Genomic DNA, 24,208 nt, shown 5'->3' with positions numbered 1-24,208 from the left:
GAGTGGCTTTCCCCAGACTCTGCTTAAATGCTTCTCTCAGGACCAACATTAAAAGTATTCTTGATCTTCTTTTTCAACTTCCCTGCTCTTAATACAGTGTGGTTTGTAGCAAAGCATTTTTCTCCTGAAATGTGGATAAAATATATCTGGATGCGGATGGAATAGGCCTGTTTTGGTTCTTTAGATTGGCAGGACCATTCTTACCGGTTTTGGAAACCCTATGAAATACTCAAAGCAGTTTATTCTGTACTTATATTGGAAACTTGGTACAGTTTTTTCAGTGCACAGCTTAGCATACAATTGTTCAGAAAACAAAAACCCCATTTTCAGAAACCTTACAGGGTTTCTACAAAATCTCTCCACGTTGGGGCAGGTGCTACAATTGCGCATGTTCCAAATGAGATGCTTGCTCCCAACAAGGTCATTTGTGATTCACCTCTCTAAAACACAATTTTAGTGCTAGCATAGCACAACAAAGGCATTCTTAAATGTGACCAAGAACAAGCTTTCAGGGCCATGCACACTCCATCATCGCTTCTGCTTAACTATGGTTAAGAGATATGAAGGTGTGGCATTAAAAACAATCCCCCATTAACCAGGGTTCATTTCCAAAATTTGGGTTAAGGGTTCCACTTCTTAAGCAAGTCAGAAATCCTGATTTAAGAAACCTAAAAGTATGGAATCTGCTTAGCCTTAATTGCAATAAATGTTGGTGCCAGCATATCCCTGAACAGTGGTTGAGTAAGAAGGGAAGGTCTAGGAAGTGCAATTTAATGCTCTCCATCACCTGATCACAGTTAAAAGGAACGTACAGTGCTTTGTTAAAGGCTAACTTTGAGGTAGACAGTCAGTATTGTTGAAGACATTGCAATTGCAATTAGCAATTGCTCATTTACAAGTTAAGCAAGATATCATGTAAAATAAAGAATCCTAATGAAATTTCTCTCTCACTATCTCTTTTTAAAACTGCATCTCACTTTCTACTTATTGCCTTATGTTGTTCAGGCACTGCTGTGATCTCCATTCACTAAGAATCATGTCCCTTTTGAATTTTAAACAACTTGACAGGAACATGAGAGATACTATTTAGTGTTACAAAATTTAATTTGGAAATGTGAAAAAAAAAATGATTTAAGCCTGTTGAAAGATAAAGCCTTTCCTGGATTTCTGAGGAACAGCAGATTGGACTGTTTTAATAAACACTAGAAATGTAGCAGAAGATGCAGGATGGTTATAGATAAATGTTGCATGTGTCAAAAATCGAGACACATACTGGAGAGCATCCAGGCCTGCAAGACTCAATCTCATTAACAAAGGCATATACTTAGTTCTATATTCTAATAGTATATATTTCCTATAATTTATATATCACATGATTTTTTAAAAACTCAAAGCGGATTCAATATGTATAATGAACTCTTATTCTTGTTTCTTATTGTTGGAACTGCCCTTTAATAACTAATGTGATAGGTTTTTATTCTTCATTACAAAACGATTTAAAAAGTGCATTAGCAGATGGTGTCAGTTAATAGAAATGGGATAGTAAATATGATCTAATTTTAATTTTCTTCCTGCTTTTGACATTTTGCAGCTGGGTGCCATTCCAAGCAAGGTAAATTGTATTGATTATCTGAAATTTGTTACACATGATGATGGTAGAGATAAAAGCCACACTATCTTCCAAAGTATCTGCTCTTGGCAGTGACTGTGCAAAGGCCGATGTCTGTGGAGCAGGAGTTTGCTCCAGCCCCATAACTCCTCTGGTCATTTACTGTGAGAGCAATTACATTCTGTGTAAATACTAATGGTGAGTTGATGTTATCTTGTTTTCAGGCAGAGGCAGGCGAGATGAGTAGAAACACTGAACTGAAGAAGCTCCAGATCTTTGGAGCAGGACCAAAGATGATGGGATTGGCTTTGGGAGCAAAAGAAAAAGAAGGTAAGCAGCAGCTTTAAGCCACTGCAATTAAAGTGGAGTGAGGCTATTATTTTATTTTATTTTTTTAAAATTTCTATGACCATCCTTCATCTGAGGATCACAGGTATGTTAACTTCTTCAACATTGTTTTGAGCCTGGTGGTTCATCATTTAGCTGCTGGTACAAAGTGGTGACATGAGCATTTCCAAAAATTGTATAGCAGCTGCATGCCCACTCCATTGAGAACCTTTGGTAAGTTCCAGATGCAACAGAGTTTAATATATTTGTTAAAACTGGCACTACTAGAAGCCAGCACGAAATAAACTACTGTGGTACTTAGCTGAAACCTTGAGGGAACTTGGTGCCTTGCAAATAATTGAACATGATATAGTTTAAAGATCTCATGTGTCACTGTGATTCCTAGTTAAGTTTATGGGGGGAAGGATTTCAATGAAGGTGAGCCTTCTAGCCTACTAATGTGCGTAATGTGGATATGCTGCTTATGAGCTAGTAAGATGCAGGCCAGATGGATCTTCCACATTTGCATGCCTGAGCAGTGTTCCCCCCTTTTAAAAAAAGAGGTGTTAGGAATATATATGCGTTCATCTGGTAAAATTTGTGATATGCACATTCCAGTTTTAAATAGGTTGTAACTGGGAACTTTGGAATGAAGGTTGTGAAGGTAAGAGAAGAATGTGTGATGGAGTTGATAGGATTTGTGGCCTTGAAGAGGTGAACAAAGTCTCAGGAATCATATCAACGTCCTTCTGGTTTCCATTCCTTTGGTACAGATTGCTCACAGGCTTTAAAGTTCTGCTTTACAGCTATCGTGATAAATTTTGTTCACCTTAAACACAAAAGGTTTGGGCTCTTAAGATGCTATCAAGTTGTCATTCTGTGGCTAGTAGTGCCATTGCAACCTAGTTAAGTGATGACTCATTTGTTTACTGCTAAGCATGCTTCGCTTGCTGCTCCATTCAGGACACCAGACTGACCCTGTGAAATCTTTGCAGAGAATATAACTAGTACAACATTCTCTCTCTAGATGAAGTACCTCGAAGGCGGAAAGGTACTAGGTCGGAAGCTTTCGGCATGCAGATGAGGCAGCGGAAAGGGGCCCTTTCTGTCAACTTTGTAAGTTTGCTCTTGAGCATCTGATAAGTTGCTTCTTACCTGGCTTGGGGAAATGATGAATGAAGGGATAAGGAAGCAAAACACCTTCATTTTATTAAAGTTGCTGGTAGTGCTGTAGTTTGGCTGAGAGCAACTTCTAATCCAGTCTTTAGTTGCAGAAGTCTAATTCTTCTTCAGGCTACAGTTTGGAACTGTTTGCATTAACCTCATGAGAGAGGTCTACAAGATGAGAAATTTGAAATTTCAAGGCGTTCTCTGTTTGATCACAGTTACCATCTTGGATACTTGTTACCAAGTAGTACCTCTACTAGTTTTTGAGACTATGCAATGTTATTCAGTCTCTTCCTGGCTTTATGCATTGTCTTTAAGCAAGACTGCTTGCAGTTGCCTATACAGAGAAAATCTGTGCTAATTGGAGAGCTGCCAGATCCTCATTATTGTGTCTATGCATTTCATGGAAGAAGCATGTGTACAATGGGTGTTTAAAAACAAGTTCCCTCCAGATTTTGTTTGGGTTTCAGAGTAACCTTGATGCTATCCAATAGCAGAATGTGAGAAATTTGGGTCAATTAATGAGTCTTAATTATGTGACATCTCTAACATGTGTTAATTGGTATTAGGGAGATGATATCGCTGAATTTTACATAACTTTACATACGACACAACTGAGGATTATATTTAATGAGAGAATAGATGGTTTTTAGGGGGAAATGCAAAAAAGGTGCCTGGCTATAATCAGTGAGCCCAGGAATAATATTGGGTTGTGCATAGTAGTATTAACCACTGAATTTTGTTATTCGTAAGTCATACGTTGGACACGGGTGGCGCTGTGGGTTAAACCACTGAGCCTAGGACTTGCCGATCAGAAGGTCGGCGGTTCGAATCCCCGTGATGGGGTGAACTCCCATTGCTCGGTCCCTGTTCCTGCCAACCTAGCAGTTCGAAAGCATGTCAAAGTGCAAGTAGATAAATAGGTACCACTCCGGCAGGAAGGTAAACAACGTTTCCGTGCGCTGCTCTGGTTCGCCAGAAGCGGCTTAGTCATGCTGGCCACATGACCCGGAAGCTGTACGCCAGCTCCCTCGGCCAATAAAGCGAGATGAGCACTGCAACCCCAGAGTCGGTCACGACTGGACCTAATGGTCAGGGCTCCCTTTACCTTTTAAGTCATACATTAATTTGCTTTTGTTAACTGTAGTTTGAAAATACAGAAAAAAATAAGCATAAAGATGAATTCCTCAACCAGAGATTCCCCATGCTGGCCAGTGCCCGGCAAATGCTATTCCAACCCTGTAAAGAGCCTGTGGCTTCCTTGGATGATGATTGACATCTTTCATCTTTCCACTGGAGGCTTATTTAGAATCTTCTTGCAGAGGCCACTGCATGCAGCTACATTAGATGTAATGAAGGATTTGGGTAGGTTTGTCTTATGCATAGAAGACATGAAACTCAAGATGCTGTTTCCTGTATAGGTTGACCTATATGTCTGTCTGTTCTGTGGCCGGGGCAACAACGAGGACAAATTGTTGCTGTGTGATGGATGTGACGACAGCTACCACACTTTTTGCCTGATACCCCCTTTGCCTGATGTGCCCAAAGGTGACTGGAGATGCCCTAAATGCGTTGCTGAGGTATTTTGTTTATGTTTTTGGTGTATTTGAAACATTGAGGCCATAAAACACTAGTAGTTCGGCTAAGGTGGCCAGGTAAGAAAAGAGGATAGGATTTCTGTGTCATTTTAGTTGCATAGAAGAGGAAATTTTGGAAATTGTAGCTTGGCATGTGAGCTACACTTGCTGAAATACCTTCCCTCCTCATTCCAACTATTTGAGATTCAGGAATCCTGTCTTCTTTTTCATCTAGCTACCCAAGGTTTACCCCTTCTGAGGTGTAGAGGAATTTTGTCCAGGAGACAAGGCTTCTTCGTTAACAGTAGGAAAATGTGTCCGTTTTGAAGTTTGTAGTAGTTACAGTCAATTGTGGCTTGCTGAGACATGGGCAGCTGTCATATGTGATCTTTCATGATTCTTCCTATCTGAAAGGCGTTTCTGTGTAGGGACTTGATGATATTTGGAGAGGCCCTAAGTCCCGAAAACATCTGAACAAGCAGAGTTCTTGCCTGTACAGCTGAGTTAGACACAGAATACTATGGAAAAGTGGAACCTGCTTTCAAATGGTCCTTCTCCAGATGTTTGTCACATTCCAGGTTCACTGATGAGCTGTGTACAGCTTGCTGTGATCTCTTCTTTGTCTTTCTCTCCCCAACAGCAGTGTACTGCAAAAGGCGCAGATACTCAGTATTTTGGGAAGCAAGTCCACTTGTCCACCAACACTGCTGCATGCGCTCATTGGCCTAAGTCAACTTACCTGGAGAGATAAAAAAATGAAAGCTTAACAATTTCTTAGTTTAGTTAAATGAAGGAACTTCATTCCATTTTTGCAGGATGCTCTGATTAAACTGCTTTCTGTGATGCCAAATAACACCTTTTCTCTTTTCTAGGAATGTAACAAACCACGTGAGGCCTTTGGATTTGAACAAGCTGTTCGAGAGTACACCCTTCAAAGCTTTGGTGAGATGGCAGATAACTTCAAGTCTGATTACTTCAACATGCCAGTCCACGTAAGTATGTAATATATATTAGAGTCAAAGTGTTCTCACTAGTAGTCGAAAAACCTATAGGCAGTTCAGATTTGCCCACACAGCGTTGCTATTTAACTATTTTATAGATTTTTTTAAAATTTCTTTTTATATTTTTGTTGTTGCAGAATTTAGAATCTAGAATTCTGTCCTCTTCTGTAGAGAGACCTCAGGGATTGGGTTCATGGGACAAAAATGGGGGAATGTGTCTTTAGAGGCCAGAGAGCCCCAATGGAGTCCTTTTTCCTTCTCTACATCCATGGTAAAAACCTTGCATTTCAAAATGAAAGGAAAATGGATGCAGTTCAGGTGCCAAGCTCTTTAATATCCAGTTGGGCTTTTATTCTGGCAGCATTAGGAGTTGGATTTTGTCTTCAATTTTGAAAAAATGTTTTCAGGTATTTTTATAAACATTCCATAGCAAGGTTGTTGTTTACTGACAAGGCCACTGACCCATCTAGGCCAGAGATGACCTTCTATAACTGTCAGTGGTTCTCCTCAGGTCCCCAGACAGAATTCTTTCCCAGTCCTGTGGCTTCTTTAGGTATGTGGGGCTTCCAACATGCAAAGCATGTTTAGTAGTACTAAACTACCATATTTACTCGAATGTAATGCACTCTTGTATGACCAAATTACGTTGCGAAAATTATGGTGCGCATTATTTGATGGCACATTAGATTTGATTGCAAGCTTGAAAAACACCTTTGACAAAGCAAATACTTTTTTTGGTTTCATTTTTTTGCTAATTGAGGTGTGTGTTAGATTCAGTGGTGCATTAGATTTGCGCAACAACAGTATGTCCTTTCTTCTATCCCCTGCCACTCTTTGCCATTTTCGTGAATTGGCTTTAGTTGCTAGAAAAATGGTAGATCGTAAAAGGGATTATGAATTCTAATCATGATTGATCCTTTCTTACGTTGATGTCATCATTTATTTAAATTCAGATCCAACAAGAATGTTACAGATATTTGGAGTTGGACACCCATACAAAAATTATCTGTAATGCCCACCTATCTTTCTGTTTCCTATGAACCCTTGATCTGTGGTGAAAAAAGTAGCAATAGCACTCTGTTGCTTCAAGAAAACAAGCACAGTGACTGATTCTCTCTGGTTGGTTTCCTCCAGATGTAGAATTTGAGCAGAGTAGCAGCATTTGTTATAATTCACAACCTAGCCTGATGCTTGTGTGGATTCTCATTCTCTCTCTCTCTAACATGCATACCCTTGCTTCCCTAGTGGGAAGAAGGGGAGCATTCAAGTGCGATTCCTCCCACTTTCACTGCACCTGTGTAAGGCAGGCGTGGGGACACCCTGACACTCCAGATGTTGTTGGACTACAATTTCCATTTTCCCTGTGCTTTGGCTGGGCTGATTAGGGAAAATTGAAGTCCAACATTTCCCGGAACACTGCAAGTTCCTCAGCACTGGTCTGGAGAGAAAAACGGCTTTAAATGTGGGTTTGGGAAAGCATTGAACACCAGTGAAGTGGTAAGTGCTGCTCCATTCTATTTACATGTAACTTGCTAGTTTTAAAGCTCTTCCCTCTGTGCTTTCAGATGGTTCCCACTGAGTTGGTAGAGAAGGAGTTCTGGCGACTTGTGAGCAGCATTGAGGAGGATGTAATTGTGGAGTATGGAGCCGACATTTCATCCAAGGACTTTGGAAGTGGTTTCCCTATAAAGGATGGCAGGCGAAAGCTAATGCCGGAAGAGGAGGTGTGGCTAGGATACACAATCTGCATGCACTTTAGAAAGCTGACTCTATATGTTATTAGGATTAATGTGTTTGGGGGTATTTCAGTTTTGAGAGGCAACAGTTTTAACATACAATTAACATTCTTTATGATATCTCTTGGCCCCAACGAGCATTGTGGACAGAAAGCTTGGGGCCAGGCCACTGCTGCTGATTTAGCTCATCAGGCTGGCAGTGGGGCTGAACAGATATTTGTACCCTCTCACTATTGCCCCTGCTCCTTATGGGGGGTGGCCCTATGGTGTCACTGAGTTCTGCGGAGTTCTTAGTCCAAATGTGTGTGCATTGCCGTATGAATGACTTCATTCCTTATATATGCATGTTGGATGCAGTATCACTAGCATGGAGGCACCAGCCAGTACATGTGTGTGCCAGGAGCGCTTCCATCATCTGATGAATGGTGAGGATGGGTGGGATGTTAGACCGCCCACCAAGGGCAGCTTACTTAGAGCAGTAACACTTTTATTGTTACTGGTTTAGCAACAAGTTGTAGGGGGATAAATGATACCTTTCACTGACTCCTCTTGTAGCAATGCCACTAGAAGTGGTAATTGGTGTCGTAAAGAGGCAGAAGGTGAGTGTTTAAACTTTTCCTGCTAGCTGAAACTCCCTTAGCTGTTTTTTTAAAACCTTCCTCTTCAGAGGGGGAGCATCTTACTGCATCCAGTCAAAGTGGGGCTTGCTGTCAGTGCCAATGAACCCTGCTTGCAAAGGCGCAATTGGGAGCTCCCAATTGTACTTTTGTAGCCATGTCCTTATCTTCCCCACACCTGGTGTCACATATGTCCCCAAGTGTGGGGCAGGTGGATGTGGTTTGGGGAAATGGTGTCATGGGCTAGAGTTTCTTCACCCCTGCTGTAAGTGAAGGTTGGGCTGACCTGTGTCAGGGATGGAGGTCAGGTTTGCCATCAGTTACAGCCTCCCCACCCCATCCAACCTTCCTGCCCCAACCCAGGGTTCAAGCGATGGGTGAAACACCTGCAGAACCTTATTAACTGCCTGAATGTGGCAGAGGATTATAACCATTCTAGGAGGAGAGTGTAAAGAACTGGCTCTTGTCCTATGTTAGGGTATATTAATGGTCTTCTGGTCGGTCCCTTTACAAACTCGTCTTTGTTCTTTTGGCAGGAGTATGCCCTTTCTGGTTGGAACCTCAACAACATGCCAGTCCTGGAACAATCTGTTCTTGCTCACATCAATGCTGATATTTCTGGCATGAAGGTGCCCTGGCTTTATGTGGGAATGTGCTTCTCTTCTTTCTGCTGGCACATTGAGGATCACTGGAGTTATTCCATCAACTACCTTCACTGGTATGGACTCCTGCCACATTGGGTGGGTGGGTGTGCATGCCCAGGTAGTGTCACCCTTATTTGCCTTATCTTTTCTAGAAGGTTACACAAGTTCTCTGCTAAAGGGAGAAGAGCATTGAATACAATAATGACTGTCCAGTAAGGGCCAAAGTAAGGGATGCGGGTGGTGCTGTGGTCTAAACCACCGAGCCTAGGGCTTGCCGATCGGAAGATTGGCAGTTTGTATCCCCATGATGGGGTGAGCTCCCGTTGCTCGGTCCCAGCTCCTGCCCACCTAGCAGTTCAAAAGCACGTCAAGTGCAAGTAGATAAATAGGTACTGCTCCAGCGGGAACGTAAACAGTGTTTCTGTGCACTGCTCTGGTTCACCAGAAGCGGCTTAGTCATGCTGACCACATGACCCAGAAGCTGTCTGCAGACAAACGCCGGCTCCCTCAGCCTATAGAGCGAGATGAGCGTGCAACCCCAGAGTCGTCCGCGACTGGACCTAACGGTCAGGGGTACCTTTACCTTTAAGGGGCAAAGACAGTTATTAATGAGAGAAGTCGGTATATGTCTAAGTTGCAAAACACTCCAAATATGTGGGTCGGGCCAGAGTAATGTCTGTGAACCTCTTCAGTCAACTTCTGAACAATCATATGTTTCCCTTCAATTGCTCAGCATCTTCCTTGTTTGTGTATTACCTGAAGACCAGGCTTATAAATAAGTAGCTCATCCTTGACTTGAAGCATCTTGTTTTCCAGTTCAATTTATTCTTGGCAAACTTCTACTGCTTCTAGGAGACTGGGCCTATTTGTAGATTAGGGTTGGAAAATACGCCTCATGCTAGAATGTGCTTTTTTGTGGTAATGGATGATATGTTTTGCTAGGGGGGAGCCAAAGACGTGGTATGGAGTGCCCTCCCATGCAGCAGAACAGCTGGAGGAAGTAATGCGAGAGCTTGCTCCGGAACTATTTGAGAATCAACCTGACCTTCTGCACCAGCTAGTAACCATCATGAACCCCAATGTGCTAATGGAGCATGGTGTGCCTGTAAGTTCTTCAGAACCTTTACCTGCCTATAAGTTACTTGTCTCGTGTCACGCAGAATGACTCGGAATAGCATTTTAAACAGTCTATAGATTCATTTCAATCCAGCTTCAGGCCTGATTATGGAACTGAGATTGCTTTGGTAGGTCTGAAAAACCTGTGCCAAGAACTGGACTAGGAAGGTTTCCCAGTGGAATATTAAGTAGCTTTCAACACCATCAACACCGACATCCTTCTAGCTACTGTGTATAGATTGTGTTCTAAACGCATTTAACCCTTATCTAGGCAACTAGTGATTTCACTTGTAGGTAGTGGAAAGATGCTCCTTTGGCGATATGCCCCAAGAGCCTTATGTAAAAAGATTGAGGTTTAAAAACCAGTTTCTTTGCAGCCTGCATCAGTTGATGGATTCTATGAAGTGGTTGAGAAGGGAAAAGGTGATAGCATAGTTCATGCATGAATTAGTAGTTACTACCAGCCATGTTAATCTCCGTTTCTGAAAGATGAATATGATAATGATGCTTTCTTTCCAAAATCTCTCACTTCTCACTGTCTCTAGGTGTACCGGACCAATCAGTGTGCTGGTGAATTTGTTGTGACTTTTCCACGTGCCTATCACTCTGGATTTAATCAAGGATACAATTTTGCTGAAGCTGTGAACTTCTGCACTGCTGACTGGGTCTGTATACATCTGGCATAACCTAGCTTTTCTCTTATCTGGGCACTGTCTGGTGCTATATATTAAAAGGCACCCAAGTAGTACCCATCTGAAAAGGATTATTGTTTTGGTTACAGCTCAAGGTGCAGTTTTCTTTACATTGGGCAAAATACAGTTATGGCTATTTAGCTTTTTGCTGAGGAGGTTTGGCAGCTCTCCAGTTTCCTTCTTGCCATTAGTATGGAACAAGCAACTTACAATAATAACCCTATGGTGGTTTGGTATCCAAATACTAATATGCTGTTAACATTAGACAGGCATGTATTCAGGCACCTCTTTAAAACTTTATTAAACTAGCATATCCAGATACATTGCTTAAGGTTTGCTTTTAAATTTTCTCATATTGTCTGTGTATTTTTTTTGATTGAGCAAAAAACACAACACTCGTATAAGCCCCTTGAATAATTTATGCATATCACACTGTATTACACCATGCTATGATGATAAGTTACATAAGGCTGAATGGTTAAAATACCTTGCATCAAACCAATTTTAAGCACAACACTTGTTGCAGTCCAAAGCCTGGGTATTTTATCTAGCTTAGATGCAAGCTGAAACCTTGCAGAATTTCCAGAGGTTGTGACATGCTATGCAGTAGTCGTCTTTTTGGAAATTAAATCTCAAATATTGGGGAAATTGAAACTTGTTCAGTATAGTCATACCTTGGGTTATAGCCACTTCAGGTTGCGTTTTTTCAGGTTGTGGACCGCCGAAACCTGGAAGTACTGGAATGGGTTACTTCCAGGTTTGGCGGTTGCACATGCACAGAAGTGCCGAATTGCAACCCACGCATGCGCAGCCGCGGGTTGCGAACGCTGCAGGTTGCGAACGTGCATCCCACATGGATCACCTTTGCAACCTGAGCATCCACTGTACTGACTTACAAAGTCAAACCTTCATTCACCACTCTGAAGAACATGAAATGGATAAACTATAAATTTTGGAAAGTTCTTTTGTCTGTTTGCTCTGCATTTGGACATCTTTGTTTTTAATAGAACCAGAGCTTGAAAATTAAAATTGATATAATGCAATGTTGCAATATAATGCAAAGTTGATCATTCTGAAAGAACCTTTGTGTATTCTACTTTTTTCATATTCAAGAGAGGCAAAATTTCCTTTTTTTTGGACATCTGATCTTTAAGGTTGCCTCACTTGTTTTTTTGCTGAAATAATTACTGTTGGCAGGAGACTAGGTGATATACTTCAAGTCTTGCAGTGTAAGTCCAAATCTTACTCTGTTACTATGTTGACATCATTTTCCTCTGTTAAAATGTGTTGGCTCTTGCAGCTTCTTTGGTTTCTCAGATATTATGAGGAGATGGCATCCCCTTGAGAGACTTATTTTCAAGTCTCACTCCTCTTGTTTTTTGCTTCTCATCCCCATTGCTGTTTATTTTTTTTTGTTCCCAACTAATTATGTGGTTGGCTTGGAGTTTCTGGGGGAGAGGCTGATTCAGACAGGCTATTTGAGACTCCTTTGGCATCATGTGAAATGAAGCCCTTGGGTTCCAGACCTCACACAAGCAATTCCCTCATATCCCCCCCCCCCAAGTTGACTCCAAAGAGCTTGACTTACTGAGGCCCCTGGAGACCCTACTCCTGGATAGTGTGACACACTTAATGCTCATAATAATTGCCTATATCATTTAATGAGACTTTTAAAACGTGTTTTTCTCATGAACTCCAGTGTGGAAGCCCAAGATGAGCTGGGGATAGCTCTAAACCAGATATCTCGCTTCTTGCATTTCTAGCTTCCAATAGGTCGGCAGTGTGTCAGCCATTATCGGCGACTGAGGCGTCACTGTGTGTTCTCTCACGAGGAGCTAATTTTCAAGATGGCTGCAGACCCAGAGTGCTTGGATGTGGGGCTGGCTGCCATGGTCTGCAAAGAAATGACTCTCATGACAGAAGATGAGGCACGTTTAAGGGAGGCTGTCATACAGATGGTGAGTTCAGGGAAGCTCTGCTTTCATGCCCTTTTAGACTGAACAAATAGATTGTATGAGTCCTTGGAAACAAAAGGTCTTCCCCTGACCAGTATCTTTGTTAGATGTCACTTTTTCTTTGCATTAGGGAGTTCTGATGTCAGAGGAGGAAGTGTTTGAGCTGGTTCCAGATGATGAGCGTCAGTGTGCCGCTTGTAGGACCACCTGTTTCCTGTCTGCTCTTACGTGTTCCTGTAACCCTGAACGACTTGTATGCCTATATCATCCAAATGATTTGTGTTCATGCTCTATGCAGAAGAAATGTTTAAGGTACCATCTTCCCAGTCCATCCTGCTTCCTTTTGTATACTGCCTTACTTTCTGCCTCTAAACTAGGATAAATGTTTACAGTAATAATGTTCCCTCTTATTCAAAGATCTGGTGCATAGTAGTCTGACAAATACATAATGTTATTATCATCTCCCCCATTTTTTTTGCTTCTACACACTTGAAAGTTGCAGTACATTTGAAAGTTCTTCCTCCTTGTTTATCTCCAGATACCGGTATCCACTAGAGGACTTCCCTTCCTTGTTGTACGGAGTGAAAGTCAGAGCACAGTCTTATGATACGTGGGTCAGCAGGGTCACAGATGCACTGGCGGCCAACCTCAACCACAAGAAAGGTTAGATGCAGTTTTGTTTCCTATTGGAATCTGTTAAGGAAGGTTTTCAATTGGTTGGAAACACAAATGGGAGATGGACTTGAGCAAAACCAAATCCTAAAACAATATATAAAGTTCAGGGAAAGCTACAGTGGTGCCCCGCAAGACGAATGCCTCGCAATACAAAAAACTCACTAGACGAAAGTTTTTTCCGTTCGCGATTTGCCTCGCAAGACGAATTTCCCCTATGGGCTTGCTTCGCAAGACAAAAACGTCTCGCGACTTTTTTTCTTTGACTAAAAACAAAGACATGTTTTGTTTATAAAGTTAATTTATTTTCCCTTAAATTTTTGAACTGCTCTTTACAGTATGTGTGACTTTAAAGAGCAGTTAATAAACTGTTGCTGTACCAAATTTGGCTTTGTTTGGACTTTTTTTGACCATAGGAACGCATTAATTGATTTTCAATGCATTCCTATGGGATTTCGTGCTTCGCAAGACGAAAAATTCGCTAGACGACAAAAATTGCGGAACGAATTAATTTCGTCTTGCGGGGCACCACTGTATACAAAATACTTCACTAAGACATGTAAACATGTATTTAAAACCAAAAATACTAAAATGTTCAACATAGAACTGAACTAAGTCAGCAAATGATTTAACACAGTGAGCTCCAGAGAGCCAATGTGGCATATTAAGCGTGTTGGACTAGGATCAGTTTGAAATCCCCACTCAGCCATGAAGCTCACTGGACCAGCCACACATTCTCAGCCAAATCTGCCTGATTTGTGGGGAAGATACAAAATGGGGGCAAGTGAGCTTTGGAAGTGTCCCTGAGCTCAGAGGAACAACTTGTAATGTGACACAAAGAAAGGCTACAGGGTCAGAAAAGCTGTGCTGGTATGTGAAGCTACTTCCTTAAGTTTCTACACTGTGGCTCTATGTCCTGCAGAGAGGTAATAGTTTTCTTGTCTTCAAAATAAGATTGAGACAGTATGCATTTGACCTGAGCAAGCTTACTTGACCCAAGCAAGCTTATATGACATTCCAGCTGGGAATGTCACTTCTTGTGTTGTCTGAAATACTTGTTCCTTTTTAGTACTGCATGCTTGACTTCCTGTTTCATTTTATATGGACCAGTTGCCCAGAAGCAGCCAATCAGCTGCTGCTCATTTATCAAGCAGCAAATGCTTTCAACATTAGATCATGCAGGACATACATTTGCAGCAAGGGATGGCTAGTTTAGAATTAAATTTGTAGTTTGACTCTTAAAAACAACAGATGGCTATCACCCTGGAAACTTCTTCTGTTCTTGAGGAGGTTTAATACTTAACATTGATTCCATGTAGCAAGGTGATGGGTGTGTTACACAATGTGTGCAGGGTTTCTGATACCAAACTAGTATCTCTTGCAGACAGCTGCCTGCACCCAGAAGCCTGGGGGGCGCACTGAGCTCAGCGCCCCCCAGGCTTCGGGTGGCTCTCTGCAAGCCGTGGGAGAGCTGCGCGAAGTTGCGCAGCTCTCCCACGGGTTGCGGATAGCAGCCTGTTCTGGGGGCAGGTTTTTCTTCTTCTTTATTTCCCCCCCAAAAAACTAGGTGCCCCCTATGTGCCGGTGCGCCCTATGGGGCGAAAAATACGGTAATTAGTTAGTGGAAGTATTTGATTGCCAGCCTACCTTTCACACAATTTTTTTGCAGATATGAGGCTAAAATACTGCCATGAATTGAGGCATCTTAACTAAAGTGAGGAGCAAATACTTTCTTGATGTAGGAAATAGCTCATAACGAATGGATGCATATGATAACTTGAATGTGTTCAGTCTACTGTTCTTGGGGACTTTGTGGTTGGGTGTGGGGAGTAGTTTGCTGTGCTTCTGTATATGTGCAGATGGCCTCTTAGCTAATTTCTTGCAGATGTGATTGAGCTGAGAGTGATGTTGGAGGATGCTGAAGACAGGAAATACCCAGAGAACGACCTCTTCCGCAAGCTGAGAGATGCTGTGAAAGAGGCAGAGACTTGTGCTTCAGTGGCCCAACTGCTTCTGAGCAAAAAACAAAAGCACAGGTATGACCAGGAAGGGTGGAGGTAGATTTTTGGCGTAACTGTATAAATCAGCAACCAAAAACACTTATTCTACTGTCAAAATAAATTGTGCATGCCTTGCCAGAATTGACACTTTTCAAATGGAATATATTAGTTTGGTGGGCGGTTGGGGGGATGTGCCGAAGGCAGTTTGGTCGTGAAGGGGGGGGGAAGAGAGAAATTGGAAAGTGCTTAGAGAAGTCAAATCAGAAGGATTCTACCCCCTAGAGAATGCGTGTAGAAAACTTTTGCAGTGGTGAGAGAATTGGAACTGGTGAAACATTTCAAATTGGAAATAATGTGTTCAAAAATGACCAAACTGGTGTTGATCATATTTTGTTCATGCTGAAGGAATTTTGCTGCTTCTGGGTGCAACTAGAAAGACCTAATTAATATTTACATGGGTATTCTGAAGGACTCCTTTCTCCTCCATGTGAACTTGCATATTAATAAAAATCACTGGTGGAGGCCCTGCTCTGGTTATTTCACCTTCAAAAGTTAGGTTGATGGTGACAGCATTGAGCAATGTGGTCCCCAAATATTTGTGCTTGTTGTGAGGTGAAAATTGGTGGAGATTTTGGCAAGCTTTAACTCTGTATTTTTACATAAAAATCTACACTACTGTTAATTTTGATAAAATATTGGGCTATACAGCTTTTAAAGTACTACATTGTTAACATCTGAACTCTATTTTTCAGAGTGTGTGATGGTAAGGCCTCAAACTCCCCTACAGCCTCGATTTTATTTGTTTACGTAACCAGAGGAAATTTACTATGTGTTGTTGTTAATTTATTAATCACATTTGCCTTTGTCTCAGTGGTCTCAAGGCAATGTGCAATAAAAGAGTAAAAAACAGTTAAACACAAAACACCCAATACAGTTAAAACAAAACTAAAATGATACAAAATAGACACTCATGGCAATGACTTATTTATCCAGCTGGGAAAGCCTGTTGGAACAACAGCAACAAAAAAAAGTTGCTAAAAAGTGTGGATAGTGACACCTGTTGCATCTTGACAGGAATGCTGTTCCATAGAATGGGCAGCCACACCAAAAGCCCTGCTCCAAATTACTGTGGAGCGGGCTTCTGAGATGTTTGGAATTTGCAGGAGAAACTTCCCCAGAGAACAACTGGTCCTGGTCTGTATAGGGCTTTACATGCTAGTACCAACACCTTGAACATGGCCCGTTTGTTGACTCTGTTGCCCTCCAGGAATCGTGTATGTGATTTACAAGGTTCTTTTCTTTCCCCATAGTAGACTGACCCCAGAGAGCGGAAGGACACGGACCAAGCTGACTGTGGAAGAACTGAAAGCTTTTGTGCAGCAGCTGTTTAGTCTTCCCTGTGTCATCAGTCAGGCCCGGCAAGTAAAGGTGGGTTTTGGGAGGAGGCTGTACTTGGATTGAGTTTTGGTTCTCTTTAGAACCGAGGTGGCTACCTGATTTTGACTGAAGGGTGTTCATCCTGCACATGCAGTCATGCACAGGCCTGCAGCCCCTGCTCCTCAGCTGATCTTTGCAGTTCAGCTGTGTCTGTGTCTGTGTGTGGCAGGGAGTATGGGGGTGTTATCAACTCCTCTCTGCTCAACAGATGTTTGATCTTATGAGGTGGTGATTTCGATTGCCATCAAGGCACTGAACTGTAATAATCTTAGCACTTTCTCCATTTTCCTTTTATACACCTCCTGCCCTTTAAATCCGTGGGGTTTGAAGGAAGAGAGCTGGATCAGGCTCTTCATCTGGAAATCAGCTGCCTCTGATTTAGAGCTTCCATTTCCTGTTTGAAATGAAAGTTCTGCAAGATAATTAATGAACATATCTAAGTTTGAAAATTATGCAACCCGGGGGCTGTGTTTAATACACTTATTCCATTTAGTTCTGTGGTCTTTAAATCTTCCTAATGTTAAACAAAAAATAATTTGCATTTTGTGTACTCTGAATATAGCCAAAGTGATACAAAGGCAGATTGTTTTCCTGGCAGTGCTTGCTCTCCTTATGGTTTGAGAAGCAAATTGTTCAAAGGGGGGGAAGCAGTGAGCTGGACACTGTAGCATCCCAGGAAAACAAAACACGGACAGTTATGAGACTGAATTTGATTGTTTCCAGTAGTCATAGTCAAGAAAAGTGTTTTATGGGGAGGGGTTTCAGGTTTAACACAACGGATAAAAGCAAGTGTCTTAGCACTGCTCGCCATTCCAGTCAAAGCTCTTATAATAGCACTTTTTCCTACCTTGTCAGTTATTCTGGGCAGCATTTCTTGCAATAAACTCTTCATTGTAGCTTTTTTTCTGCCTGACATCAGATGTCATTGCTTAGAACCTCAATTGTTCTGAATGTTCAGCTCATCCCAAACATACCAGTACTTAGTTATGCAGTCTGCAACCCCTCTGGCAGCTGCCATCACTGTAGTGAATGAGCACTTTGTTGTCACTCCCTTAGAACCTGCTGGATGACGTTGAAGAGTTTCATGAACGTGCTCAGGAGGCCATGATGGATGAGGTCCCTGACTCATCTAAGCTGCAGATGCTGATAGACATGGGCACTGGCCTGTATGTGGAACTTCCTGAATTGCCTCGCCTGAAGCAAGAGCTGCAGCAGGCACGCTGGCTGGATGAGGTGCGGGTGACCCTTTCAGATCCTCAGAGAGTCACCTTGGATGTGATGAAGAAACTGATTGACTCAGGGGTGGGGCTGGCCCCACACCATGCGGTAGAGAAGGCCATGGCTGAATTGCAGGAGCTGCTCACAGTTTCCGAGAGGTGGGAAGAGAAAGCTAAAGTCTGCCTGCAAGCAAGGCGAGTATTACTCTTGGTCATTCTGCTCTCTGTTTACAGGACCTCGGAATTGCGGTGTCATTTAAGCCACAATGAGTTGTAGTCGAGTCTTGGCCTCCCAACACGTGAACTGACTCCTCTAATAAGTTTAGGGAGCGGTGCCTGCCTTATGGCCAAAAAATGAAACCAAACCATTCACATTCTAATTCCGTCCTTCAGAGATAAGTTTGGGAGCGTCTCGCTAAAACTGCACTTTGAATGCTGTTGATGATATTCAGTTTTCATTATCAGCTTTAAAAATGGAATAAATAACGCTGAAAAATGCACTGCCACAGAGAAGGGGTTAGTTTTGGGTGATGGCTGTTCAGGCAATGACTACGTGGTAGCTAGGACTTTATAATGATGATGATGATGATGATGATGATGATGATGATGATTTATACGCTGCCCATCTGGCTGGGTTTCCCCAGCCAGTCTGGGTGGCTTCCAACTGAATATTAAAATACAATAGTCTACTAAACATTTAAAGCTTCCCTAAACAGGGCTGCCTTCAGATGTTTTCTAAAAGTCTGAAAGTTGTTTTTCTCTTTGACATCTGGTGGGAGGGCATTCCACAGGGCGGGTGCAACTACCGAGAAGCCCCTCTGCCTGGTTCCCTGTAACCTGGCTTCTTGCAGCAAGGGAACCGCCAGAAGGCCCTTGACACTGGACCTCAGTGTCCGGGCAGAACGATGGGGGTGGAGATGCTCCTTCAGGTAAGAAAGCAAGACCATATGCTAATCAGGTTGTGCCCCCCTGCACCCCCAGGCCTCGGCAAAGCATAGCAGCTCTGGAGAGCATTGTCAATGAAGCAAAGAACATCCCTGCTTACTTGCCCAATGTGCTGGCACTAAGAGAAGCCCTGCAGCGAGCGCGAGACTGGACATCCAAAGTGGAGGCTATTCAGGTATGGTTCACAGCAAGCAATGCAGCTGGTATATATATTCTTAAATCCTTTCCAACAGGCATTTGCTTCCTTCCTTGAAAAGACAGCATCATTTTTTCATTTTGAAATCTGATATTCATTGATGGTCCCATTCATTTCCATGCTTTTTAATCCTGATGCATCCTGGCAATGCGTTGCAGTGTCTTCTTAATATTTACTTACCGTATTTATGTCCTGCCTTTCAATTTCAATAAAGATGCTGAAGGCTGCAAGCGATACACAGCAAAAATAGAATAAAACTATAACATTTCTTTAAGTGAAGAATGGCAGGGATTCTGTTCCCTGGCTGGGATTGTGTTTAGTTGTGAATAAAAGCTGACATTTTTAGTTCTCTGAACTGGCTTCAGAATGTAAGGGTGGATAGTCACTGCTGGTGACAACTACTCAGTTGGAGCAACTTGAATACTGAAGCCTTCTCCAATTAAATGAGCTGCATTTGTATTGATAAATATGTGGCATCATCCACCCTGCCCCTTATGTCTCAGCCTTAGCCTTATAGCTGCATTTCCTTGAACAAAAATTGAACAGGTCATTTTATAGAGGTTTTCAATTTTATATTTATGCACCCATACAAGCTCACTTGTTCCTCACAAGCAGAGTGAAGTCATTTGTTATTTAAAGATAGGTGTTCTGGAATTCTGTATGTACAAATTATAAAATTAGTTTTTGGAGTAAATTATGGAAACTATTGAAATGTGTAGGAAATTATTAAATGTGTGTGTTTTATGGGTGAGAGCTGGTAGTGTAATAGGCTGCTTGGGATCACTTCCTTCCATACACTAAGGTCATCTTTAGAGGCCCTTTTCCAAATGCTTAGGCCTTTGTGTTCTGGCAGGAAAGAGCCTTTTCAATTTTGGCACCCCAGCCTTGGGACATTCATCCCAAGGAAGATTGCCTAGGGCCTTCTCATTACTTTATGGGTTGGGCCCATAGTGTAGCAACACAGCACCTGTGTTGGATGGAGAAAGTCCCAGGTTTAATCCCTGGCCTCTCAGTTAAAAAAAATCAGGTGGCAAGTAATGGGACAGACCACTGCAAGAAACTCTGAAACCACTGCCATGGTGGTCAGTATTGCCAGGTTAGGTGGGTAATATTTCTCCTAAAAGGCATTGTCCAACGTATTTTTGGCAGCAGACATGGACCCTTTTATTTTCTCAGGGCTATTAGTGTGAATTGCTTTTATTTTACTGTTGTAATTTTATTCTCTTACTGTGTCATGCTGCGTTAATGCTCATATGTGATTTTATTGCACTTATCCATTTTATCCTAATATAATTGAACAGTGTTGAAATCCACCCGTGGCTGCATAGGATGGCATAAGTTCAGTTTACTGTGGTGGTGGGAATGTTTAGCTGAGAATTATTCTTTACCCCCTAGAATGGGAGCAACTATGCATATTTAGAACAGCTGGAGAATCTGTCTGCAAAAGGCCGCCTGATACCCGTCCGCCTTGAGGCATTGCCACAAGTCGACTCACAGGTAGCAGCAGCCCGTGCCTGGAGGGAGCGAACAGGCAGAACGTTTCTTAAGAAGAACTCGAGCTATACACTCTTACAGGTAAGTTGTGGGTAATTCTGTATTGGGGCCTGTAGAAATGACCTTAGCATTGCCTTCAAATGGTTAACTGGGGCTAGTGTAAGTTTACCAGATTTTTTTCAATGAATCCGGGGACACTTTTCAACTTCAATGAATTTTGTATGGGGACTGATTTGTAAATCTGGGGGCTGTCCCCGGGAAATGGGGACAGCTGGTAACCTGAGGCTAGTGACTATCTCTATCTGATGCTTGGCACTGGTATAGCCATAACACTTCCCTGTGTCTTAATGCATAACCGATTGAGAAGCATTAAATCTGTGCATGAGTGAGATGAAAATACATGAACTTCAGGACCATGTTAAAGGGTTCTCTTTAGGAAAATGGGTCTGCTTTGCCTGAAATTGATTCCCCACCCCCACCCCAAAAAGTTTCAGCTTGCTAATTAAGTACTGTTTACCAAAATCATTTTAATTTGTCCCACTGGTGAATTCTGATTTAAATCTGGTTTCGAATGAAATTTGTCTGAAATGTTTCTGTGAAGCATTCAATCTGAGTGGTCTTATAACTGGTCTGCTTTTTGGTTGCAGGTTCTGAGCCCTCGAACTGACATTGGTGTTTATGGAAGCAGTAAGAACAGGCGAAAAAGAGTCAAGGAACTGATAGAGAAGGAGAAAGAGAAGGAGCTTGACCTGGAGTCCTTGAGTGAGCTAGAAGATGGACTAGAAGAGACCAGAGACACTGCAACTGTGGTAAGGAACTATAACAGCACTGCACTGGGTTTGATTTCTTCTATGAGGGGCCCTTACATACTAACTTCATGGAACAATAAATGCTTTTGAGTGTTGTTACCTGTGGCAGGTATTTTGGCCAATTTTTGATCACTCCTTTTGTTTCCAGGCTCAGGGCAAAGTGTTAATGCTAAAGTTTAGAGCCATGAATGGCTTGGGACTCTGTGTATCTTAATGTCTACCTTCATCTGTAGCCTCCTCTCCACATGCTGTGATCATGACCTGAGGCCCAGCTCTTCCAGGGCCCGGGCACCCAATGGAATGCCTTACCAACCAGGGTGCAACATGCCTCATTGCTATATAGTTTTAGGTGGCGGGTAAAGAGGAAGTTGTTTGTAATTTTTTGAGATTAAATAAAACAGAATAGCTATGCTGCATAGTTCTTGTTTGCTCAGTGGAAGTCTCTTCAGTGTTGAGATGGAAAGCTTTCAATCATAATTTTAAAAGTTATGTTAAAAATGGAAAGCATTTCGGAAGAATGATAAAATGTACCTGCATATAAAGATAATGATATAATTATGCCATAAACCCTCATTACTTGGAGAGATGTGAACTGCTTTTGAACACTGGACTAATCTGTAAACATAAGTTCATAGGAAATTCTGTGGAAATTAAGATGACGGTTCTTCTGCACATTTAAAAATGATATATTTCTATAGTGCTTCACATGAGTTTTTGAGTTCAGTAATAATGTGCCAGAGATGGAGAGAAAAGTTTGCCTAAGGCCAGCTAGTTAGTTCATGGCAGAGATGAGATTCAAACAAGGGATCTTCTGATTCATAGTTTGGTGCTGTGGCCTCTTTGCCTCCTCAGCTCCCCACTTAAAGGAAGGAAATGGGGTTTAGCAGCTGAGCTGAGTGAAGGGGTTTCACCTGTTCTTCTCCCTGTCCAATAGGTGGCAGTCTTCAAGGACCGTGAGCAGAAGGAGATTGAAGCCATGCATGCCCTCAGGGAAGCCAACCTGGCAAAGATGATGATGGTGGACCGCATCGAGGAGATCAAGTTCTGCATCTGTCGCAAAACAGCCAGTGGGTTCATGCTCCAGTGCGAACTCTGCAAAGACTGGTTTCACAGCACCTGTGTGCCCCTCCCCAAAACCAGCTCCCAAAAGAAAGGCTCCAGCTGGCCTGCCAAAGAAGTCAAGTTCCTATGCCCACTCTGCATGCGTTCGCGAAGACCCCGCCTTGAGACCATCTTATCTCTGCTTGTGTCCTTGCAAAAGCTGCCGGTCAGACTGCCGGAGGGGGAGGCACTCCAGTGCTTGACAGAGCGGGCTATGAGCTGGCAGGACCGAGCCCGGCAAGCTCTGGCTACAGATGAACTGTCCTCTGCATTGGCCAAGCTCTCTGTGTTGAGCCAACGTATGGTGGAACAGGCTGCCCGGGAGAAAACAGAGAAAATAATCAGCGCAGAGCTACAGAAGGCCGCAGCCAACCCTGACCTACAGGTAGGGGTGAGGCAGGGCCTAAGCAATACATAGGATATAGTTTGTTTCTCTGGTGTATGTAGTGCTTCTTTCTGGGAACACTTGAAAAGTTGTTGCATATTAAGAACTGTTGCTTAGTTTGATCTGAGCGCAGTCCATCTCCTGCAACACAAAGCTTCTGGTGATTTTTTTTTAAAAAAAAATCTTAGGTGTCTTGTAAGGCCTACAAGTGAAGGTGTACACAATAAGGACCTCCACAAAAACAATAAGGCACAGAACTTTATAAAAATGTATATTCAGTTTTCATAGCTGCAGTGCACCATTCAGACAATGGCCAGTTACTCTGGAATTCCAGCTGATCACATTTTCTTTTGCATTACAAAAATAAAGTCACAAGGCTTACAACAGGGGTCAGCAACCTTTTTCAGCTGTCCCTCAGACAATGTGGTGGGCCGGACTATATTTTGAAAAATAAATAAAAGTGAACGAATTCTTATGCTCCACAAATAAGATGCGTTTTAAATAAAAGGACACATTCTACTCATGTAAAAACACGCTGATTCCTGGTCTGTCCGCGGGCTGGATTGAGAAGGTGATTGGGCTGCATCCGGCCCCCAGGCCTTAGGTTGCCTACCCCTGGCTTACAAAATCAGGTGAATAAGGTTCAGTTTGAATAGGAGTGGGTTCACAGTTTAATAAACTCAAGTTTGTTACGAATGTAGGTAAGTGGCCAAATTGCATCCGTTTTCTTTAAGCACATAAAGTATATTCATTGACCAGCAGGGGGTTTATAGGCTGCAAAGCCAGAGATTGTAAAATGTGACAATCAGGACAGGTGAATGTAGGTGTACTTCCGTATTGTTTTACTGATGGGATTATAGCTTTACTTTGAAGAGTTACTAATCACATTTTGGTATCCTGCCTCCTGTTTGCTTCACTCCTTTTTCTGTTTTGGCTTTCTCTGCCAAAATACAGTATACTGTATTTTATTTAGATGTGAAGATTACATTTCTGGATCTGAATTGTATCCATAGAGCAAAGCAAAGGAGACCTCCTGTTGAATTCTTCTAAATTAACTTAGTTTTAACCTCCTAATACTTTTTCACCCCTTAGGGTCACTTGACTAGTTTTCAGCAATCTGGCTTTAATCGGGCAATGAGTAGTGTGTCGTCATCTCCGCGACAGACTATAGACTATGATGATGAGGAGACGGATTCAGATGAAGCCATCAGGGAAGCATTTGGCTATGACATAAAGGTCAGCACTGCAGTAAAAATCTTTGAGCCATTAACGTCAGTTTTATTTCTTCAATGAAACTTCAGCCAATTTACTGTAGCTTACATTCACAGCTGTAAAAGTTGCTTGACACATCAAGGTGATCCAAGATGTGTCATGAAGCTTGTAATGGATTTTAATCTTACTGCAGAGTTTGCATTTGAATTAACTGACTGGAAATGAGCAAAAATGCACCGTCCGTCCCCATAAATCTGGAGAGAGGTATTGGCCCTCTTGTCTATCTGTTGCAGTGGTTA

At 42.3% G+C, this 24,208-nt stretch overlaps 1 protein-coding gene across 7 annotated transcripts in view; it reads left to right on the top strand.

Moving 5' to 3' along the window:
* KDM5A (lysine demethylase 5A) overlaps positions 1–24,208 on the top strand; it is a 43,399-nt gene that overhangs the window by 10,247 nt on the left and 8,944 nt on the right. For 5 of the 7 annotated variants that reach the window (XR_014224035.1, XR_014224036.1, XM_082240366.1 and 2 more), the window contains 19 exons: positions 1,834–1,939; positions 2,964–3,052; positions 4,525–4,683; positions 5,553–5,672; positions 7,247–7,405; positions 8,571–8,752; positions 9,621–9,783; positions 10,340–10,459; positions 12,250–12,444; positions 12,572–12,753; positions 12,980–13,104; positions 14,999–15,149; positions 16,424–16,541; positions 17,607–17,962; positions 18,749–18,887; positions 20,304–20,483; positions 21,050–21,211; positions 22,146–22,697; positions 23,790–23,933. Coding sequence is in view for 5 of the 7 variants with exons in the window: in XM_082240366.1 (XP_082096492.1) it covers positions 1,834–1,939; positions 2,964–3,052; positions 4,525–4,683; positions 5,553–5,672; positions 7,247–7,405; positions 8,571–8,752; positions 9,621–9,783; positions 10,340–10,459; positions 12,250–12,444; positions 12,572–12,753; positions 12,980–13,104; positions 14,999–15,149; positions 16,424–16,541; positions 17,607–17,962; positions 18,749–18,887; positions 20,304–20,483; positions 21,050–21,211; positions 22,146–22,697; positions 23,790–23,933 (3,402 nt within the window). In the remaining 2 variants the exon portion in view is untranslated. The remainder of the gene's footprint in view (positions 1–1,833; positions 1,940–2,963; positions 3,053–4,524; positions 4,684–5,552; positions 5,673–7,246; positions 7,406–8,570; positions 8,753–9,620; positions 9,784–10,339; positions 10,460–12,249; positions 12,445–12,571; positions 12,754–12,979; positions 13,105–14,998; positions 15,150–16,423; positions 16,542–17,606; positions 17,963–18,748; positions 18,888–20,303; positions 20,484–21,049; positions 21,212–22,145; positions 22,698–23,789; positions 23,934–24,208) is intronic. The other 2 variants (XM_082240367.1, XM_082240369.1) reach the window with 1 other exon arrangement.

The sequence above is a fragment of the Podarcis vaucheri genome (genome assembly GCF_965113315.1).
Source record: "Podarcis vaucheri genome assembly, chromosome: 10".
Lineage (NCBI taxonomy): Eukaryota > Metazoa > Chordata > Lepidosauria > Squamata > Lacertidae > Podarcis > Podarcis vaucheri.
This window is presented reverse-complemented; position numbering and strand designations above follow the sequence as displayed.